Source organism: Malania oleifera, chromosome 13, assembly GCF_029873635.1.
Source record: "Malania oleifera isolate guangnan ecotype guangnan chromosome 13, ASM2987363v1, whole genome shotgun sequence".
Taxonomy (NCBI): domain Eukaryota; kingdom Viridiplantae; phylum Streptophyta; class Magnoliopsida; order Santalales; family Ximeniaceae; genus Malania; species Malania oleifera.
In genome coordinates this window covers 71,788,222-71,809,017 of record NC_080429.1, presented here as the reverse complement: position 1 = coordinate 71,809,017, position 20,796 = coordinate 71,788,222, and the positions used below count along the sequence as shown (strand labels likewise).

At 38.5% G+C, this 20,796-nt stretch overlaps 1 protein-coding gene across 1 annotated transcript; it reads right to left on the bottom strand.

Moving 5' to 3' along the window:
- Positions 1-627: 627 nt before the first annotated feature.
- LOC131145459 (agamous-like MADS-box protein AGL61) lies at positions 628-3,850 on the bottom strand. The gene is made up of 3 exons (XM_058094545.1): positions 3,728-3,850; positions 1,878-2,072; positions 628-1,245 (listed from the first exon to the last, which is right to left on the bottom strand). Exons 1-3 carry the CDS (start codon positions 3,818-3,820, stop codon positions 823-825), a joined length of 711 nt encoding a protein of 236 aa, XP_057950528.1. The 5' UTR covers positions 3,821-3,850; the 3' UTR covers positions 628-822.
- Between the last annotated feature and the right edge of the window lie 16,946 nt (positions 3,851-20,796).

The following is a 20,796-nucleotide window of genomic DNA, read 5'->3' as shown; positions in this document are numbered from 1 at the left end:
CATGTTTAGTTGTAGAATATAGTGTTTTCAATTTTTTTTTTTTCCATTTGAATTTTTTTTAAGAAAGGCAAGAGTTAGGGGATTTTTCCTGTCTGTATGAAATTAATGAATGATAAAAATTTTGAGACTATTTACTTGTACAAGTAGTTTTACTTTTATTTTTAAATTTTAAAACAATTGTAAAAAAAAGTTCGTTGTTTTCTAGTTTTTCAAATTTTTATGCAAAAAATTTGGGAAACATTTGTGTTTTTTTTTTTAATTACTTAACTTTTACTGTACATATGAGAGCATGAAATTTAGGTATTGGCCTCTAATTTGTATGGATTTTGTACTAAATGTCTTATAAATTTGTTCAAATTCAAATTCAAATATCGAAATTCATTATATCAAATGGTACCCTATATCATTTTTTGAAAAACTGAAAAACGTGTTGTCCTTTTTTAATAATTATTTTAAAATATAGAAATAAAAACGGAAAAAATTATTTTGCACATTTAAACAAACTCTTTCTTATTTACTTTAAAAAGAATTATAAAAATAAATTAAATTTTATAATTTTTAAAAATAAAAATATTTTCTGCAACTAAATGACTAGATTTTTTTTTTTAAATGGAAAGAAAAATCTTAAGTGATAAGGAATGAATGTTATAATTATGAATCACATGTAGCTATATGGATGCACTCACTGTATGTGGTAAAAAAAAAAAAATTAGTTACAGATTATCTCATCAGTTAACCCTAAAGTGAATTTATATGGATTTAATGCAAAAAGTCTTATCTCATCAGTCAACCCAATAGAAGAAAGAAAGAAAAAAAATATATTTATACATCAACATCTACCAGAAGTGAAGCTTCTTGTTTCAAATTGTCCAGTTCAGCTTGAAATTGCTCCAACTCCTCCAATGTCATTGCATCAATAGGCTGCTCCCACCAGGACCCTCCGCTGCCGCCACATGCTGGCGGAGGAGAACCCTTGACTACTGAAGAGCCTTGGCCGGTGAGGTAGCTGTCAATGATGGAGTCCGAGCTGGGATGACCGAAGCAAAAGAAGTTGTTGCCAGGAGACTTGACAACAATGACGATCTCCACGCCGCAGAGTACGCACACCTCACTCGCAGCCTTAAAGAGGCCTTGTCGGCGCTTAGAAAACGTAACTTGGCGCTTCCTTTTATCTTCAATCTTCTTCATTGCCACCTTTCTTCGACCTGCCGTTTTCTTCTTTTTTGAATTATCCATCGTCTGTACCTTTATGAAAACCACAACATGCACGCATCATAGAGATATCATTTTTTAAAATAAATAATCCATTGTTCAATAAATAATTAAAATCATGATGGTAGAGAATAGTGGTGAAAAAAGGAAATTATATATAAAAGCTAATTTTACTTACGTTGGAACACCCCAAGAAATCAGCCAAAGGAAATGAAAAAAAAAAAATCAATAAAATAGCATGTGCCGGAAAATTGCTACCAATTTTTTCTTGGAGTTGAACCAACTCGGGCGTTTAGGGCTTGTAAGGTAGGTTTTGTAATTTCCATGTTCTGTTAGGGGTGACTTTGGGACGAAAATTTCTGCCTTTTAATTCCTCTTGGTTTTTTTTTTTTTTTTTTTTTTCAAAAGATTCAATTAAGTAAGATGTAATTCATTAAAAACCTAATACATTACATTAATAACAATATGGTGCAGGAATTATATGTAATTCATTAAAAAAAAATCAGAATTGCTAAAACCGATAATCAATCAAATAAATAGAATTGATCAAATTCACCAAATGAAAGAACAACGATAATTTTCACAAAATAATTAATTAAGGAGAAACGTAGAGGAAGTAATTTTTTTGGGAATAAATGATAGCAGAAAAAGAATACATATATTACCGGTAGAGAATTATTGGAAACATTCCGGTGGATTGTCTCGACGACAGAGGAAGAAGTGGAAACTATGGAGTACTCCAAATTAGATCTCGGATTGTTAAGCATAAATAAATTCCAGTCTTCTTTGGGTTGATGATCATCACTCCTAAACAATAGCTCATTGCCGTCCATCCTGCTCGTGACGTCAACCACTTCCATCTAATATTTATTTAAACATATTAGGACAACGGTAAAATCTCATATATATATATATATATATATATATATAGCTAAATTAGAGCTTGAGTCTTAAAATATAGACATAAGAAGGAAGCACATTTTTTCCGTATTAAATATTATTAAAAATAAAATTTATTTCAACATAATAATAAATAAAAAATCAAATACTAATTGTGTATAAAATTAAAATTTTATTTGTTAATTTCCTATATATTTTGTTTTCTTTCCGTTTTTTTAATAATTAAATATGAAAGATGAATTCTTTAATTTTTAAAAAATATATTTTCTAGATTTCAACGGGATCTTAACAATCGGTAATTCGACATTTGCATTTTTTGAAAAAAGAAGAAGAAGATAAACATAGAGAAAGTATAACATGAATAAAGATAGGTAGTATATATATATATATGGCTTACAAAGCAAAATAATGATTTGGGAAGACAGCAACAACTGTACAGATCGATGCCTTCTTGTGAGTACGGCACCAAAACTGGATCAAAACAATCTGTGCAAAACTTTTGTTTTCAAGAGTCTTTTCTGAAATTAATTTTAATTTTATTTATGTGCACTTCCATGTCGTCTCCATCCTCCGCACCCAATCTCCTCCGCCGCCGCCGGTCGCGTCCAGCGACTAGAGCATCGCCGAGTAAAACTTGAGGCCGTTGAGGAAATCCCGGCAAAAAGAGGAAGTGCCGGCGTCCGCCCACTCTTCGCCGTCCACGAACACCACGACGCGAGGCGAGAGGCGCCGGAGATTGCTCTACAACTTCACGATTCATCAGAATTCCCTCGGCGGCCGGATGAGTTGTTGGGTCTACCCGGTGGGGTTGAGGAGACTTGTAGAGCATCCGCCGCCGCCTGGTGCTCTGGCTCTGCCTTGCAGGGCTGCTGCTGCAGCGCTTGAGGCCGACGAGAGACGACTGAACTGACGAAGGCTTCGAGAATTTGAGCTTTGATGCGGCCACTCACCTCTGTTCTGGACGTCCGCCGGAGCCCCAGCCCCGCCGCAGACGTTCCCGCCTTCTGCCGCTGGAATACTGGCCTCGCTGCCCGACGCGTTGCCCACTCCGACGACCTTTGGCATGGTTCAATCAACGGTTGCAGACTCCAGCCTGGAAGCCCCCCCAAGGGCTGCGTTCTACTTCAAAGAAGCTCTTCACTCTCTCGTCGTCGGTTCGAACCGGCTTAATCGTTGTTCTTCTTCTTCGGAAATCGTTCAGACGATCCGAGCTTACAAGGCCTTCTCCGGCATCTCCCCAATTCCGATGTTCTCTCATTTTGCCGCCAATCAAGACGGCCGTTCAAATGTCGCTGGCGACCCTCGCGCGCCTAGCCCGATGAACGGCGTCGCCGCTTTCCTGACCAATCTCCGGCTCCTGTCGCCTCGCGTCGTGGTGTTCGTGGACAGCGAAGGGTGGGCGGACGCCGGCAGTCATCGTTTTGCCGGGATTTCGTCAACGGCCTCAAGTTCTACTCGGCGATGCTCGAGTCGCTGGACGCGACGGGCGGCGGCGGAGGAGATTGGGTGGGGAGGATGGAGACGAAAGTGCACATCAATTGTGGAAATAAAGTGCTACCCAAACTTTTCTTAAATATTTTAAATTAAATTAAAATCAATTTCAGAAAAAACTCACAGTTTCAAGGCAGAAACAGGAACGGAGGAAAGCGAACCGGAGGTCTGAAATTTGCAGACTTTCACCAAAAAGAAAGCAGGCCTGCAACTTCATCAATTATATTAAACCAACCAGTTTCGTAACAACATTATACAGCTAATCCATTGTTATGAAGTGCGTACCTCAAATTAAAAAAGCTTCACCCGCTAATCCAGACACGGCCCGAGATCAGAGAGAGTGAGCGAGGGATCAAGAGAGAGAGAAGCTTCACCGGCAAAAGCTGAGGCCGCCGGATATATAGGGACACAATGTCGGTGGCCACCTGATCGCAACGGTCAGAAAATTAAAAAAAAATAGAAAATAAACCTACCTTTTTTGCAAGGTAGGTTTCGTAATTTCCATGTTCCGTTAGGGGTGATTTTGAAATTTTCGCCTTTTAATTCTTCTTGTTTTTTCGTCACCACTAGCCAAAAATATTTATAGAAAAAAAAAACACATATTTATAAATTAAGATTAAAAAAACACATATTTATAGAAAAATATGAATATTTTATTACCATTATAAATTAAAGTTCTGAGAAATATTTACTAAAAATATACATCTATTTTAAAAGTGTTATTCTTTAATAAATAACATATTTCAATTATATTTTTTTTAAAAAAAAAAGCTAATTATGATTAGCAATTGCTTGTTAACATGAAATATTAAAAAAATATTATAAGAAAAAGCGAAGATATATATAATATCATATTACTCTCAGAAAAATTATTATTATTATTATTTTTAAATGGAAAGAAAAATCTCAAGTGACAAGAAATGAATGTTATAATTATGTATATCACATGCATATCCCTTTAAATACTAAAAATTATCCTATGTTCAAATTCATCCTATTGTAATTTATAATTGTTGGCTATGAATTCGATCATAGTTTTTAACAAGCAATTCCCTTTAAATACTAAAAATTTATTTAGGCTGTTTAGTTGGGAAAAAAATTCCAATTTGATTGAGAATTGGACAAAACTAGATAGATTTTAATTAAGTATTGTTCTTTTTTCAAACTCGCAACTTTTTTTTTTCCCCATTAAGAGAACTATAAATAGGCCTTCAAAAAACTAGAACTCATTAACTTCCTCTCTTAAATGAAGTATTAATGTATGATAGATATACTGATATTCAAGTTAAATTCATGAAAGGTCCTGATCTTTCTAATGTATTTTTTGATAATAAACTTGTTAGCTCTTATATGTTAGTTGTTTGATTATTAATGTATTCAATGTAGTGATCTCATGCATGGTTACATTGAAAATTTAGAAAAGTGAAACAATATTTGGTATCTTTTGATTTTAATAGGAAATCTGAATTGAAAGGATTGATTATTAGATTTTATAATTTGTATGAAAACACATGAAAGATTTTTAAGTAGAATATTATTGTATGCATTGCTCAAAAAAATCAAGGAGGTACCAAACCAAATACACCAATTGGGAACAGATTCACATAGACACCAACATTACAAATAAAAGAATATAAAAAATGATATGGGAGGAATAAGTTGCGCATACCTCATTTTCATTTATACTATCTATTTGAATATCTTTTTGAGCCCCTATAACCCTCTTTTAATTTAATTGTTACAAGATCACGACCTTTGCTTGAAAATATATATATATATATATATATATATATATATTATTTTACTTTCTCTCAATATCAAATACTATTATTAAAACATATTCTAATATGATTAAAAATTAAAAATAATTAAATATTAATGATGTGTAAAATCAAATTTTTATTTAATTTAACATATAAGTATAGATCATTTTCCTTCTCTATTTCCTTGATAACCAAACATGAAAAATTGATTTGATATTCTTTCATTTTTTTCTTATCTTTCCAATTCCAAATGAGGGCTTAGTGTCATGAAAATTGTAATAATACGTAGCTATAGGTCCCAACAATGAAATAATCTCGCACTAGTTAGTTTACTCCCATGGTTATCCAAAACTTACTACAAAAAAAAAAAAAAAATGAACCTTTAGTGATGGACGAAAACCATCACTGCTACTTAATTGTAACAACTTAGTGACGGGTCAAAATTGATTACTATATTGACCGTTTCAACCGACTATTAGTGATGCTTTCAAGAAACGTCATTACTAGGTAGTTAATAGTGAAGGTTCTAACCCGCCACTAAAAATAGAAAACTATTACTAAAAACTAAAATTTTTTGAAACAAAAATTCATCACTACTACTGGGCTTTAGTTAAATCTGCCACTACTACTTGACTTTTAGAGATGAATTTGAAACCATCACTAAAAGTACAATAATAGTGACGAATTTAAATCCGTTGGTAAAAGTTTAATATTAGTGACAGATTAAACCCATCACTAGTGTTGGATTTTTAGTGATACTTTCTAAAAGTCGAGTAGTAGTGACGATTCCTCGTCACTAAATTGTAGTGATGAATATTAAAGGATCACTAATAGGCCTATAGTTTAATAATGACAAATTTAGATACGTCACTACTAAATTAGAAAATTTCAATTTTTTTTTTTAATTCAGGCATTCCAGTGAAAACCCTGTAAATAAGTATTATTTATTATACATCCTTCAATTATAATTCTTGGTCAATTGATAATCATCTAGAAAATAGAAGATATGTACATAAACATAGGAATTGTTTAAGTTATTTTACATGTATTCATATTTATAATTCAGGTTTAATTAAAATATTAGAATGTATATAATCACAACTAACATGCATGACCTAACTAACTTTCAAATCGATGTGAATTTTGGGGCACTGTGAGTTCCGACACTTCCACACTGACCTTATGGATGTGTTGGAACTAACTCAATTTAGGCATCAAATGCTCGACTTGGATACTTAAGCTATAAAATGAATAAAATATGTAAATTATGGTACTCATTTAAATTTGAAGTATCTAACTTTCAAATCTGGAAGTGTTTTCAAGTATTGTTAGCTCCAACAAATCCATTTTGACCTCACGAATGTGTAGAAATAGACTCTACTTAATTTGGACCTCGTTGGGTACAAGAGTTTCAAATGAACTAAGTAATTTTAACATTGAAAGCTAATTTTATTTTAAGTATTCAACCTTAAAACTAAGATAAATTTTAGGGCATTGTGAGTTTTGACACTTGTAGTTTGATGTTATAAAAAAAGGGGGGGGGGGGGGGGGGGCGCAGTCCGGTGCACAAAACTCTCACATATGCGAGTCCAGGGAAGGGGCGGACCACAATGGGTCTATAGTAGGCAGTTACCTTGTATTTCTGCAAGATGCTATTTCCATGTCTCGATTGACCCCATTCAATTTGGATCTTGTATGCCTGATTTGGATACTTAAGTTCAAAATGAACAAAGTACCAAAACTATAAAATTGAGCTTGGTTCTAAGTGTTCAACTTTCAAATAAAGATTAATTTTGGGTATTGTGAGCTCCAACCCTTCCACTTCGATGTCATGGACATGTCAGAATTGATTCTATTAAATTTGAATCTCGTATACTCGATTTGGACACTTGAGTTTGGAAATGAATTAACTACCTAAACTATAAAACTCATTTTGGTTTTAAGTCTCTAACTTTTGAGCCGAAAAAAGTTTTTAGGTACCATCATCGATCTCTAAACTTCCACTTTGATCTCATGGATGTGTTTGAATTGATCTTAGTTTAATTGGATTTTGTATGCCCGATTTGGATACCTGAATTCTAAAGTGAATAAAGTACTTAAACTATGAAACTCATTTTGATTTTAAGTGCCTAACTTTCAACTTGAGAAAAGTTTTGGTCGAAACCTTAGTTCAAATTTTCCATTAAAATTTTTGGAAAAATTTTGAGCAATATAAGTCTGTAAGGAAGCCAAATTTGAAAGAGCATATCTATTGAAAAACACTCACATTTTTTAACATTCCCACACTTTTACATCCTAAATATCATCCAAACAAGTAAACCCATGCACACCTTCGTTCAAACCCAAATCGGAAGAAAATATATGAGAAAAAAGGAAGAAAGGGTGGCACCAGAGCTACTGCTGCTATGTCTTGCCTTCTGCTGCAACACTTTCATCACTACTACCTGACTGCCACTGCATCTTGTCATCACTCATTAGTCCGAAGGCTTACCCTTCTTCTCCTTTTCCCTCTTTCTTTCTCTACCTCTCTCCTCTCTCTCTCAAAAGATCTTCGCTAATGATGAAACATAAAAGAATCTTCGTGCATTATTATTTTTGATTTTATTTAATATTACAATTATGCCCTTGTTATATTTTTATTTACCATTATGTCACCTCCACTAACCCATCCATTCTCATATATATGTATGTATGTGGGTGTGCATTAGTTTTTATTTATATATATATATATATACATATATATTCATTATATCCATACCTGCTTATATATATTTGTGTGTGTATGTGTGTGGGGTGTGTAGGTTTTAATATATATGTACAAAACTATAAATGATGGGTGGAGGGGACTCACTCAATCACTAGTTGTGATTGAATTTAGTGAGGAATTGCATAATTGCATACACAAACACTCAATTTAAATTTCCATAATAATTTGAAACAAAATACAGAGAACTCTCAAATAACAATTCTCTCTTTTCACTGGTTAATGTCCCTCCCTACACCACATAACATTACACACACACACACACACACACACATCTATTTATAGCAATTGCTAGAACACTAGGTGGGAATTAACTTCAACAGAGGTGGGCTGGTAGGTGGAGTAGGTTACCTGCAGCTTAATAATTTCAACATAAATGGTTGAGTTGGTGGAGCTGCTGTCAACCAAGTTTACTAAGTCAAGTTTAATTTTCAACATCCCCCCCTAAACTTGACTCTCCTAACTTTATCATTCCGAACATTGTCTTTAGTCTTACAAAGATATCATGCCTGAGTGGCTTTGTAAAAATATCAGCAATTTGATCATACGTTCTGCAAGATATCAGCTCCACTTCTTTCTTCTTGACGTGCTTCTTGATAAAATGATACCGAGTATCAATATGTTTGCTTCTTTCATGGTAAATTGGATTCTTCGCAAGTGCAATCGTTGATCGGTTGTCGGTGTAGACTTTTGTGGGATTATCTTGAAGAAATCCCAGATACATCAGTACATTCCTGATCCATATATCATGACAAACAGCTGAGCTGGTAGCAACATACTTAACTTAATATGATGACAACATTACGATGGATTGCTTCTTTGTTGACCATATAAATGTTGTATCTTCCATGAAGAATTTGAATCCAGTCGTGCTCTTTCTTTCATTAAGATATCTTCCCCAATCGCTATCCGAATAGCCGATAAGTTTGCAATCACCTTTTGATGAATAGAACATACCATCGGTGATGGTACCCTTGACATAGCATATTATTCTCCTCGCTGCATTCAGATGGGACTGGTCAGGAGTCTCCATGTACCTGCTAACAAGTCTAACTCCATAGAGTATGTTTGGTCAAGCGCACATCAAATATCTCAAGCTTCCAACCAGACTCTTGAAGTATGTGCGGTCAACATCTCCTTACTCATTCTTTCTCAACTCCAATCCTGTTTCAACTGGAGTTGTCACAAGATTGCATTTGTCCATACCAAACTTCTTCACTACTTCTTTTGCATAGTGGCTTTGGGAGATGAAGATTCCCTTCTCGCTTTGCATGACTTCTATGCTAAGGAAATGAGCCATCTAGCCAATATCTGTCATTTCGAATTTTTTGACCATGATTCTCTTGAAAGCATCAAACATCTTTAGATTGTTACCGGTGAAGATCAGATCATCAACATATAGGCAGAGAATCAACATGCTTTCGTCTGTCTTCATTTTATGCATAGTGCATGCTCATAGGGACACTTCTTAAATCCATTCTTCTAGAAATAGTCATCAATCCTCATGTTCCACGTACGAAGTGCCTGCTTCAAGCCATAAAGTGCTTTATTTAGCTTGTACATTCTATCTTCTTTTCCCTTCTTCATATATCCAGGTGGTTGATCGATATAGATCTCTTCTTCCAAAAAAGCGTTCAGAAATGCTGATTTCACATCCATCTGGTAAATCTTCTATTTGATTTGGTGTATTCCTAAAGGGGGTGAATTGGATTTTTAAAATTTCTCTCCTAGGTTCAACTAAATCACAACAGTATATCCATAACCTAGGGTCTGTCTATACAGTTTCAAATGCGCAGATAAATATAACATGTAGAAATTAAATAATGCACAACATTCACAATATAACATACACGTGCGGTAAATAAATTTGTGGAATATAAATAGTACACACACGATATGTTATCGGGGTTTGGCCAATACTGCCTACGTCCCTGCCTATAGCTTGCAAGTCCAAAGATTCCACTAATGCTCACTTAACGGGTGGAGCGGCACCATTTACAACTAGGTCAATTAGCGGGGCTGACCTCAACCTACACCTTACTGGGATGGTACACCTAGCTTTCCTAATCGGGTCTAAGACAATCTGTTACGCTCCGAACACGGAAATGGACCCAGGGGTGAAATTAAGTAACCTAACCTGTCCCTATATCAATTAAAACATACATGATATGACATACAAAGAGGGTCCGACCCCGTGGGGTGAACAGATGCCCTATATACATACATATAAATGTCCATACTCATCAAAATACACAGCGAAATACGGCCTTTTATACCTAACCAGTATCATACTAGAGTCTATACCATATAAGGATATACATCCCTACGAATACCATACATACTACAGGCATCTACAAAATCCATCACGACAACCCGGCTACACAAACTCATACCTATCAGGCACTAGCAGTAGCTAAACAACACCCCTCGCCTCCGGACGCTAGGATGCTAGTTTTGACTACCCGAAGGACCTGAAAAACATTTGTATATATTTGGGGTGAGACACCTTTCAGTAAGGGAGAAAACAGGTTATATTAGTGTGTGGCATACCAGTGTCATTTTACATACTTCATAACACTATGCATACGATACAGTTGAAACAATTCGTACAGCTTCAAAACAATTCCATACAGTTCCAGTATTTTCAAAAAACCCATTCCAGTTCATACGATATCCAAATACATACGTACATACATACATACGGTCAATGTTGTCACACTAGTTCGCAACTACACAAGGTCACCTCGTCTCACAGCGATTACATTGTTACATACACAACTATGCTGCGACGATCAAGGCCCAATAGTGAATCCATTGCTACATACGCAACTACACAAGGTCACCTAATCTTATAACGATTACATTTCTACATATGCAACTACGAAGATCTACGACTCAGGCCCAATAGTGAATCCATTGCTATATATGCAACTACACAAGGTCACCTAGTCTCACCCCGATTACATTGCCACGTGCCAAACTACGCTGCGACGACCTAGGCCCACTGTGAATCCCTTGCCACATACGGTGTAGATCACACCCACCGGTGACCAGTCGAAACATACTGGTGATATTTCACACCCCGGATATAGAGCCGGCCACTCTCGCCACGGTAACTACCCGATACCTAGCTGTTTTACAAATTCATGGAATCATTTTGGAACTCACGTTCCTATACATTTCAACGTACGGTAATTAGCCGCCACATAGCTGTTTCACAAATACCTGGAATAATTTCATACAACCATACATACCACACTTATTTGGATTACTGCAAATCATATCATTTACAATTTCAAGTATATAGTTTATGCAAATATGGATTACGGTCACCTCAATAATACAGTTTAAACAAGACAAGCGGTTTTCCAAACAAAGTAGAGATGATACCTAAAATCCCTAATTTTCTCAAAAAACTATAACCCGAAAATCCCGCATTTTTACTTGATAGATTTCCATAAATAAGTATCCAAAACATGCATACGATCGTAGCCTACAGGCTTACCGATCTTGATTTAAAAAATGGACTGATATAAACAGAATCCCCTTACCTTAACCCGAAATCCAACTACGAACTCTACGGTCCTCAAAACTACGAATTGAGACTCCGAAATCTACAAATCACAGCACAATACATACTTACAATCCGTACTACTACACATATACCAAATCAGAAATGAAAACCGAGCCTTACCTCGATTTCAGCCCGAAACCTGAAATCCTCCGAACAAGATTCTGATCTGCTAGAAACGTAGAGAATCCTTCACTGATCCTCACTATAACTTTGGATTTGCGATTCAGGCGACAAACGATGAAGCAATTAAAGAGAGAGAGAGAGAGAGAGAGAGAGAGAGAGAGAGAGAGAGAGAGAGAGAGAGAGAGAGAGAGAGAGAGAGAGAGAGAAGATTTCCATAACTTAGCCAAAAAGAAAAACTAAAATATCCTTAGACCTTTGACCCAAGGGGATTCGTAGACGAATTGGTGCCTTCGTTGACGAAGTCTTCAGGGATTTCATCAATGAAGACTGAATTTCATCGATGAATCCTGATATTTCCAACTTCTGCCTCTCGGCTTTTCTTCGTCGACGAACCTCTGAATTTCGTAGACAAAAATCCTTCTACCTTCGTCGATGAGTTATGTCCTTGTCGACGAAGTCTGCAGAATTTCCCTTTTTACCCCTCTTTTACAATATAAACCCACATTTCATGGTTCGGGTTCTTACAATCTCCCCTCCTTACAAAATTTCATCCTCGAAATTTGCAATCTCTCATACAAACATATTCATACTACTACATACATACTCTAAAGTGAAACGGTGACTATCTATATGCAGTCCCTTTACGATACATACATACTCACTCTAGAGAATATGACGGCCATTTATACGCAGCCCCATCACGATACATACATAATACTCTAGAGAATACGACAGCCATTTATACGCAGCCCCGTCACGATACATACATACCCTCACTTATGGCAGAGGAATACCGTGGTTACATACATACGTGGCCTCGGGAGCTTATAATACAACAGGACTCTCCCAGAGGCTAAAAACTATAACCATATGATAACAGAGTATTATATACATACATACATACATACTCATACTGACTCTGCTATCCAATTACTACTCAAAACAACTGCGGATACTTCCAACGTATTTCCGTTTCTAGTTCCCAAGAAGCTTCCTCAACCTCGTGGTTACGCCACAATACCTTCACCAATGGTATTTCTTTAGTACGAAGCTTCTAAAGTTTACGGTCCAGAACCTGAATAGGTATCTCCTCATACGCTAAAGTATCCCCAATTTCCAACTCATCAGAACTAAGAACATGTGAAGAATCCAACAAGTACCTCCTCAACATGGATACGTGAAACACATCATGGACCCTCGAAAGTGCTGGAGGTAATGCAACTCTGTAGGCTACCAGACCCACTCGCTCAAGTACCTCGAATGGTCCGATATACCTCGGGCTCAACTTGCCTTTCCTCCCAAATCTCATCACCTCTTTCATCGGAGCGATACGCAGAAATACCTTACTCCCCACCTCGAACTCCAACTCACAGCGGCGAACATACGCGTAACTCTTCTGCCGAATCTGAGTCGATCTAATCCTCTCCTGAATCAAACCTACCTTCTCAGATGCCTGCTACACGAGTTCAGGACCTAAAACCTGACGTTCACCAACCTCATCCCAATACAAAGGAGATCGACACCTCCGACCATACAAAGCCTCGAACGATGCCATCCCTATATTGGCCTGGAAGCTATTGTTATAGGCAAACTCCACTAGTGGCAGAAACTGAATCCAACTACCACCGAAGTCTAATACACAAGCCCATAACATATCCTCCAAGATCTGTATCGTCCTCTCCGACTGTCCATCAGTGTAGGGGTGGAATGTCGTACTGAAGGTAAGCTTCGTCCCCAATGCTTCCTGCAAGCTCTTCCAAAATTGAGAAGTAAACCTCGGATCTCGATCTGAAACAATGGACACTGGAACTCCTTGCATTCTCACTATCTCATGCACATATAGGTCTGCCAGTTTACTCAAAGGGTAGCTGACCTTCATAGGTACAAAGTAAGCAGATTTCATCAATCTGCACAATTATCCAAATAGCATTCTGCCCGTGAAGCGCTATCGGTAATCCGGTAACAAAGTCCATGAAAATATGTTCCCACTTTCACACCGGAATAGGCAAAGGCTGTAACGGCCCTGTCGGCCTCTGATGTTTAGCTTTCACCTGCTCACACATCAGACACTGCTTCACAAGCCGGGTAATATCCCTCTTCATACCACTCCACCAGAAGGACTCACACAAATCCCGATACATCTTCGTACTAGCTAGATGTACCGTATACAAAAAACAATGCGCTTCCTCCAGAATAGTCCTTTCGATCTCATCGTCATTTGGAACACACAGTCTGGTCCCAAACCTCAATACACCTTTGCAGAGATGTTAAAATCCGCAGCAAAACCTTGCTGTACTTTCTCCACAATCTCAGCTAACTCTGCATCATTAGCCTGCGCGGCTTTAATATGCTCAAACAAAGTTGGTTGGATTACTAAGCTAGCAATGAAAGCCTGATGATCCCCAGAGACCAACTCCATGCCAAGGCTTTCTAGATCCCATTTGATATGATGTTGAGCTATAACTACAGTTACTGCTGCATGCTCTGACTTTCGACTCAACGCATCTGCTACCACATTAGCTTTTCCCGGGTGATAATTGATTGTGCAATCGTAGTCTTTAATCAACTCTAGCCACCACCTTTGCCTCATATTCAGCTCCTTCTGCATGAAAAAGTACCTGAGGCTTTTGTGGTCAGTGAAAATCTCACACTGAACACCGTACAAATAGTGTCGCCAGATCTTCAAGGCATAAACAACAGCAGCTAACTCTAGGTCATGCATAGGGTAATTCTTCTCATACTCCTTAAGTTGCCGAGAAGCATAAGCTACCACCTTACCCTGTCGCATGAGTACACATCCCAAACCTTTCAGGGACGCGTCACTATAGATCACAAAACTCTCATTCCCCGAAGGAATGGTCAATACTAGAGCAGTAACCAGCCGGTGTTTCAACTCAAGAAAGCATTGCTCACACTCACTAGTCTAGTCAAACTTCATTCCCTTCTTAGTCAATCATGTCAGAGGTCCAGACAATTTAGAGAATCCCCCCACGAACCGACGATAGTAACTCCCCAGTCCTAGAAAACTTCGAACCTCCTGCACACTTTTTGATCTAGCCCAGTCGACTACAACTTCGATCTTGCTAGGATCAACTGAGACACCGCCCTTAGACACCACATGGCCTAAGAACGCGACTTGTTTCAACCAAAATTCACATTTCTTCAGCTTAGCATACAACTTCTTTTCCCGCAGAATTTGTAGCACTAACCTCAGATGTTCCACGTGCTCTTTCGTACTCCTTGAGTATACCAGAATGTCATCTATGAATACCACTACGAATCGATCTAGGTACTCATGGAAAACCCTGTTCATCAGATCTATGAACACCACCAGAGCATTCGTCAACCCAAAAGGCAAGACTAAGGACTCATAGTGGCCGTATCTGGTTCGGAAAGCAGTTTTCGCTACATCCTCCGCTCTAGCCCTCACCTGATGATATCCTGACTGCAAATCGATCTTCAAAAAGACTTGCGTCCCCTGCAACTGGTCAAAGAGATCATCTATACGAGGCAAAGGGTAACGGTTCTTCACCGTCACTTTGTTGATCTCACGGTAATCAATGCACATCCGCATTGACCCGTCCTTCTTCTTCACAAACAGTACTGGAGCTCCCCAGGGCGAAACACTAGGTCGAATGAATCCCCTGTCCAATATTTCCTATAATTGCTCCTTCAACTCCCGAAGTTCTGCTGGAGCCATCCGGTACGGAGCTTTAGAGATTGGTGCCCTACCGGGCAGAAACTCTATCCTAAACTCCACCTCACGATCCGGAGGTAAACTGGTTAAATCATATGGAAACACGTTTGGAAACTCGCTGACTACCCTAATGTCCTCTACTCTCAACTCATTCTGCGACAGTTCCTGCACACAAGCTAGGTACCCCTGACAACCATCCAAGAGTAACCTCCTCGCCTGTAATGTCGATAAAGTCTATTATGTCGAACGCACGCACGATCCCATGAACTCATACTCCTGCTTCCCAAGAGGTCTGAACACTACTACCTTCTTCCGACAGTTAATCACTGCATAGCTGAAGAACAACCAATCCATCCCCAGTATGACGCTGAAACCCGACATGTCGTATACTACAAGATTCGCCGGTAGGAGTCTCTCTTGAATCACAACTGGGCAGTTTCCTAACATCTTACTACAGATCGTTATACTTCTGGTCGGCATAGCCACAGCCAAACATTCATCCAAAAGTTAGGTCTCAACTCCACACAACTTCACAAAACTAGCAGATATGAACAAATGGGCTACCCCCGAATCAAATAAAAGATAGCTTTATTCTAAAACAATAACATGGTACCTATCACCACGTTCCCAGCGTGTTCCGCATCTGCTAGAGTAAGTGAATATACTCTCGTTGGAGCCATGGTTGCCTGGCATCTGATTACTCCCACAGTTCTGACTCTGTGCAGGCATTATCCTCCTCTGCTCCTAACAACTCTTCGTCATGTGGCCTGTCTCGTCACAGTTGTAGCAGACACCCCAGAATGGCTGGCATTCGCCATCATGCCATTTATGGCATTTGGCGCATGGTGCGGAGGGTGGATCCCCCTAAAAACTCGGCCGCTCGATGTTCTGCCAATAACTAGAGCTGTAACTCTTCTTCTTCTTCCACTGACTCTACCGATGACTACTCTGAGGACCAGAAGATACTGGCCTCTTCCCCTGAACCTGCACCACTTCATCTCCTTGAAGGTCGGTCTCAACTATGGTGGCTTTATCCACCAGAATGGAGAACTCACGGATCTGCAGCATCCCCACAAAACGGCGGATGTCCTTCCTCAGACCCTTCTCAAACCTCTGCACCTTCTTGTGCTCATTTGGAACCAAATACGGTGCAAATCGAGATAACTCAATAAATCTGGAAGCATAAATCTCTACCGTCAAATTTCCCTGCGTCAGGCCCGAAAACTCATCAGCCTTCGCATTCCAGGTGGAGATCGAAAAGTATCTCTCGAAGAATACCTCCTTGAAGCGGCTCCATGTCATATCAGATGGACCAGCTCTCTGCCTCTCAAGCAGACTCACCACTGTCCACCATCGCCCTGCCTCTCCAATCAACTAGAAGGTAGCATACAAGACCTTCTGCCTCTCAGTGCAGTGGAGGACTCCCAAAATCCTCTCGGTATTCTCAATCCAGCCCTCCGCCACTATTGGATCAGGTCCTCTCATAAATTTCGGAGGGTGCATGCGTGTGAACCTCTCGATGGTACACCCCACATCAATAGGAGAGTTCTCGTGTCTCCTAACACTCCGTCCAATCTCTCGAATCACCTGTCTCGCCAAACCATGAGACACGGAAGGAGACTCATCGCTTGTCGTCTCCTCGGATCCACTCTCCAAGTTATTATCCTTAGGCTCCATTCTAAAAATAGAATAGGAATCGGATAGAATTCCTATATCGTACGCAGTTAACACAATCATAGACCTAAACATGTCAACTGTTACTCTCACAGGTCTAAGCCTGTCTCGTCACGCTGACACGAAAGTCATCAATGGTCTGCCCTACCTTTACTGGAATCGTCATTCCAGGAAAAACATGGAATACCTCCGACACATCCCGATCTAACAACAGAACAACCCTCGACCAACACTACCCATTTCCTATATCCTATACTTTGGTATGTACACATCAATACTCCTAACCAAGTTTACAAGACCTAACAACTTGGTTAGCTCTAATACCAAGCTGTCACGCTCTGAACCTGGAAATGGGACTCAGGGGTGAAATTAAGTAACCTAACCTGTCCATATATCAATTAAAATATACATGATACGACATACAAAGAGGGTCTGACCCCGTGGGGTGAACGGATGCCCTATATACATATATATAAACGTCCATACTCATCAAAATACGCAGCGAAATACGGTCTTTTATACCTAACCAGTATCATACCAGAGTCTATACCATACAAGGATATACATCCCTATGAATACCATACATACTACGGGCGTCTAAAAAATCCATCACGACAACCCGGCTACACAAACTCATACCAATCAGGCACTAACAGTAGCTAAACAACACCCCTCGCTTCCGGACGCTAGAATGCTAGTTTTGGCTACCCGAAGGACCTGAAAAACATTTGTATATATTTGGGGTGAGACACCTCTCAGTAAGGGAGAAAACAGGTTATATCAGTGTGTGGCATACCAGTGTCATTTTACATACTTCATAACACTATGCATACGATACAGTTGAAACAATTCATATAGCTTCAAAATAATTTCATATAGTTCCAGTATTTTCACAAAACCCATTCCAGTTCATATGATATCCAAATACATACGTACATACATACATACGGTCAATGTTGTCACACTAGTTCGCAACTACACAAGGTCACCTCGTCTCACAACGATTACATTGTTACATACCCAACTACGCTGTGACGATCAAGGCCCAATAATGAATCCATTGCTACATACGCAACTACACAAGGTCACCTAATCTCACAGCGATTACATTTCTACACATGCAACTACGAAGATCTACGACTCAGGCCCAATAGTGAATCCATTGCTACATACGCAACTACACAAGGTCACCTAGTCTCACCCCGATTACATTGCCACGTGCCAAACTACGCTGCGACGACCTAGGCCCACTGTGAATCCATTGCCACATACGGTGTAGATCACACCCACCGGTGACCAGCCAGAACATACTGGTGATATTTCAAACCCCAGATATAGAGCCGGTCACTCTCGCCACGGTAACTACCCGATACCTGGCTATTTTACAAATCTATGGAATCATTTTAGAACTCACGTTCCTATACATTTTAGCGTACGGTAATTAGTCGCCACATAACTATTTCACAAATACCTGGAACAATTTCATACAACCATACATACCATACTTATTTGGATTACGAAAAATCATATCATTTACAATTTCAAGTATACAGTTTATGCAAATATGGATTATGGTCACATCAATAATACAGTTTAAACAAGACAAGCGGTTTTTCAAACAAAGTAGAGATGATACCCGAAATCCCCAATTTTCCCGAAAACTGTAACATGAAAATCCCGCATTTTTACCCAATAGATTTCCCCAAATAAGTAGTCAAAACATACATACGATCGTATCCTACAGGCTTACCGATCTTGATTTCAAAAATGGACTGATATAAACAGAATCCCCTTACGTTATCCCGAAATCCAACTACGAACTCTACGGTCCTCAAAACTATGAACCAAGACTCTAAAATCTACAAATCACAACATAATACATACTTACAATCCGTACTACTACACATATACCGAATCAAAAATGAAAACCGAGCCTTACCTCGATTTTAGCCCGAAACCCAAAATCCTCCGAACAAGATTCTGATGCGCTAGAAACATAGAGAATCCTTCACTGATCCTTGCTGTAACTTTGGATTTGCGATTCAGGCAACAAACGATGAAGCAATCAAAAAGAGAGAAAGAGAGCTTCAAATCCTAGAGAGAGAGAGAGGATTTCCATAACTTAGCCAAGAAGAAAAACTAAAATATCCTTATAAAGTCCTTTGACTCGAGGCGATTCGTCGACGAATTGGTGCCTTCGTTGACAAAGTCTTCAGGAATTTCGTCGACGAAGACTGAATTTCGTCGACGAATCCTGATATTTCCAACTTCCACCTCTCATCTTTTCTTCGTCGACGAACCTCTGAATTTCGTCGACGAAAATCCTTCTGCCTTCGTTGACGAATTATGTCCTTATCGACGAAGTCTGTAGAATTTCCCTTTTTACCCCTCTTTTACAATATAAAGCCACATTTCATGGTTCGGGTTCTTACACAATCCGAGAGTATTCAACAGGACTAGTCTCCCTCTTTAGGCCCACGCCTGGAATACATATGATATAAAATTTGTGCACAAACAAATGCTTCTTACACAAGTTGATATGTACCACTACACACTAGTAATCATGAATGCACATAAATATGTATGAACTATAAGCTCGGTGCTCAACGTGTGCAATCAACACTCAAGGATATGTCTATAGTCTATCAAGCACAAGAGTGTTTTACATGCTAATCTTTGAAAGCAAAGTATATTAAATCTCAATATCAGATTAGTGTTTCAAAGATGCTAGCAACTATATTCAAATCAACTCAAAAAATATTTTCCTCAATGAAATATGGCACAAGAGTTTTTTGAAAAATTCTATAGCTTGTGAAAATATTTGCACAACAAAAAATATAGTTATAGGAATCTTGCAATGACAATGCAAAGATCCTCAAGCTACTTAGTTTATCCCAATGCAAGATTTATTAAATTTAAATCTTTGGGATAAACTTAGCTTAACTCCCTAAAATAAATACCAACCGATCAAGCAAACAATGGGAGTACTAGCTAATTAATAATATAGCAATAGCACACTAGATACTCTCACAATGTTAGGATTTATTAAAGGAATGAAGGTATGAAAGTATTTGAAAGTAGAATGGGCAAAATAAGGTTATGTATTTTCAGAGAATTTTTGCCCTAATTTTTTGGGTAATCCCTACTAATTTTGACAAATGATTGGGTATATATAGAAATGGGGGAAAAATAACCATTGGGGGACATACTGGGAATTTTTAAAAATATTTTAATTGTGTTTAGAAAAATTAACCTTGTTTAACCGACTTAACTACATTAAAAAAATAAGCAACCCGAGAGGTTTCGGGTGGCTGAACCTTAGTTCAGTCACCCGAATAAACTCAACTCAAAAAGCTGTTTTTAAACGTTTGGGTGCCCAAATCTGTGTTCGGTTGGCTGAACCAAGGCAATTTTCCTACTCTCCGTGGTTTGGGTGCCCAGTCCAAAATTCGGTTAACCGAACTCACAAGTTCAATCGCTCGAGGGAGGTACGTTCATTACTAGTTTGGTCGCCCAAAACCAGGTTAACCCGCTGACTTCCCAGCGGTTCGGGCACCTAAGGTGTTTTGAACACGAACGGTTTGATCATCCGAATCCT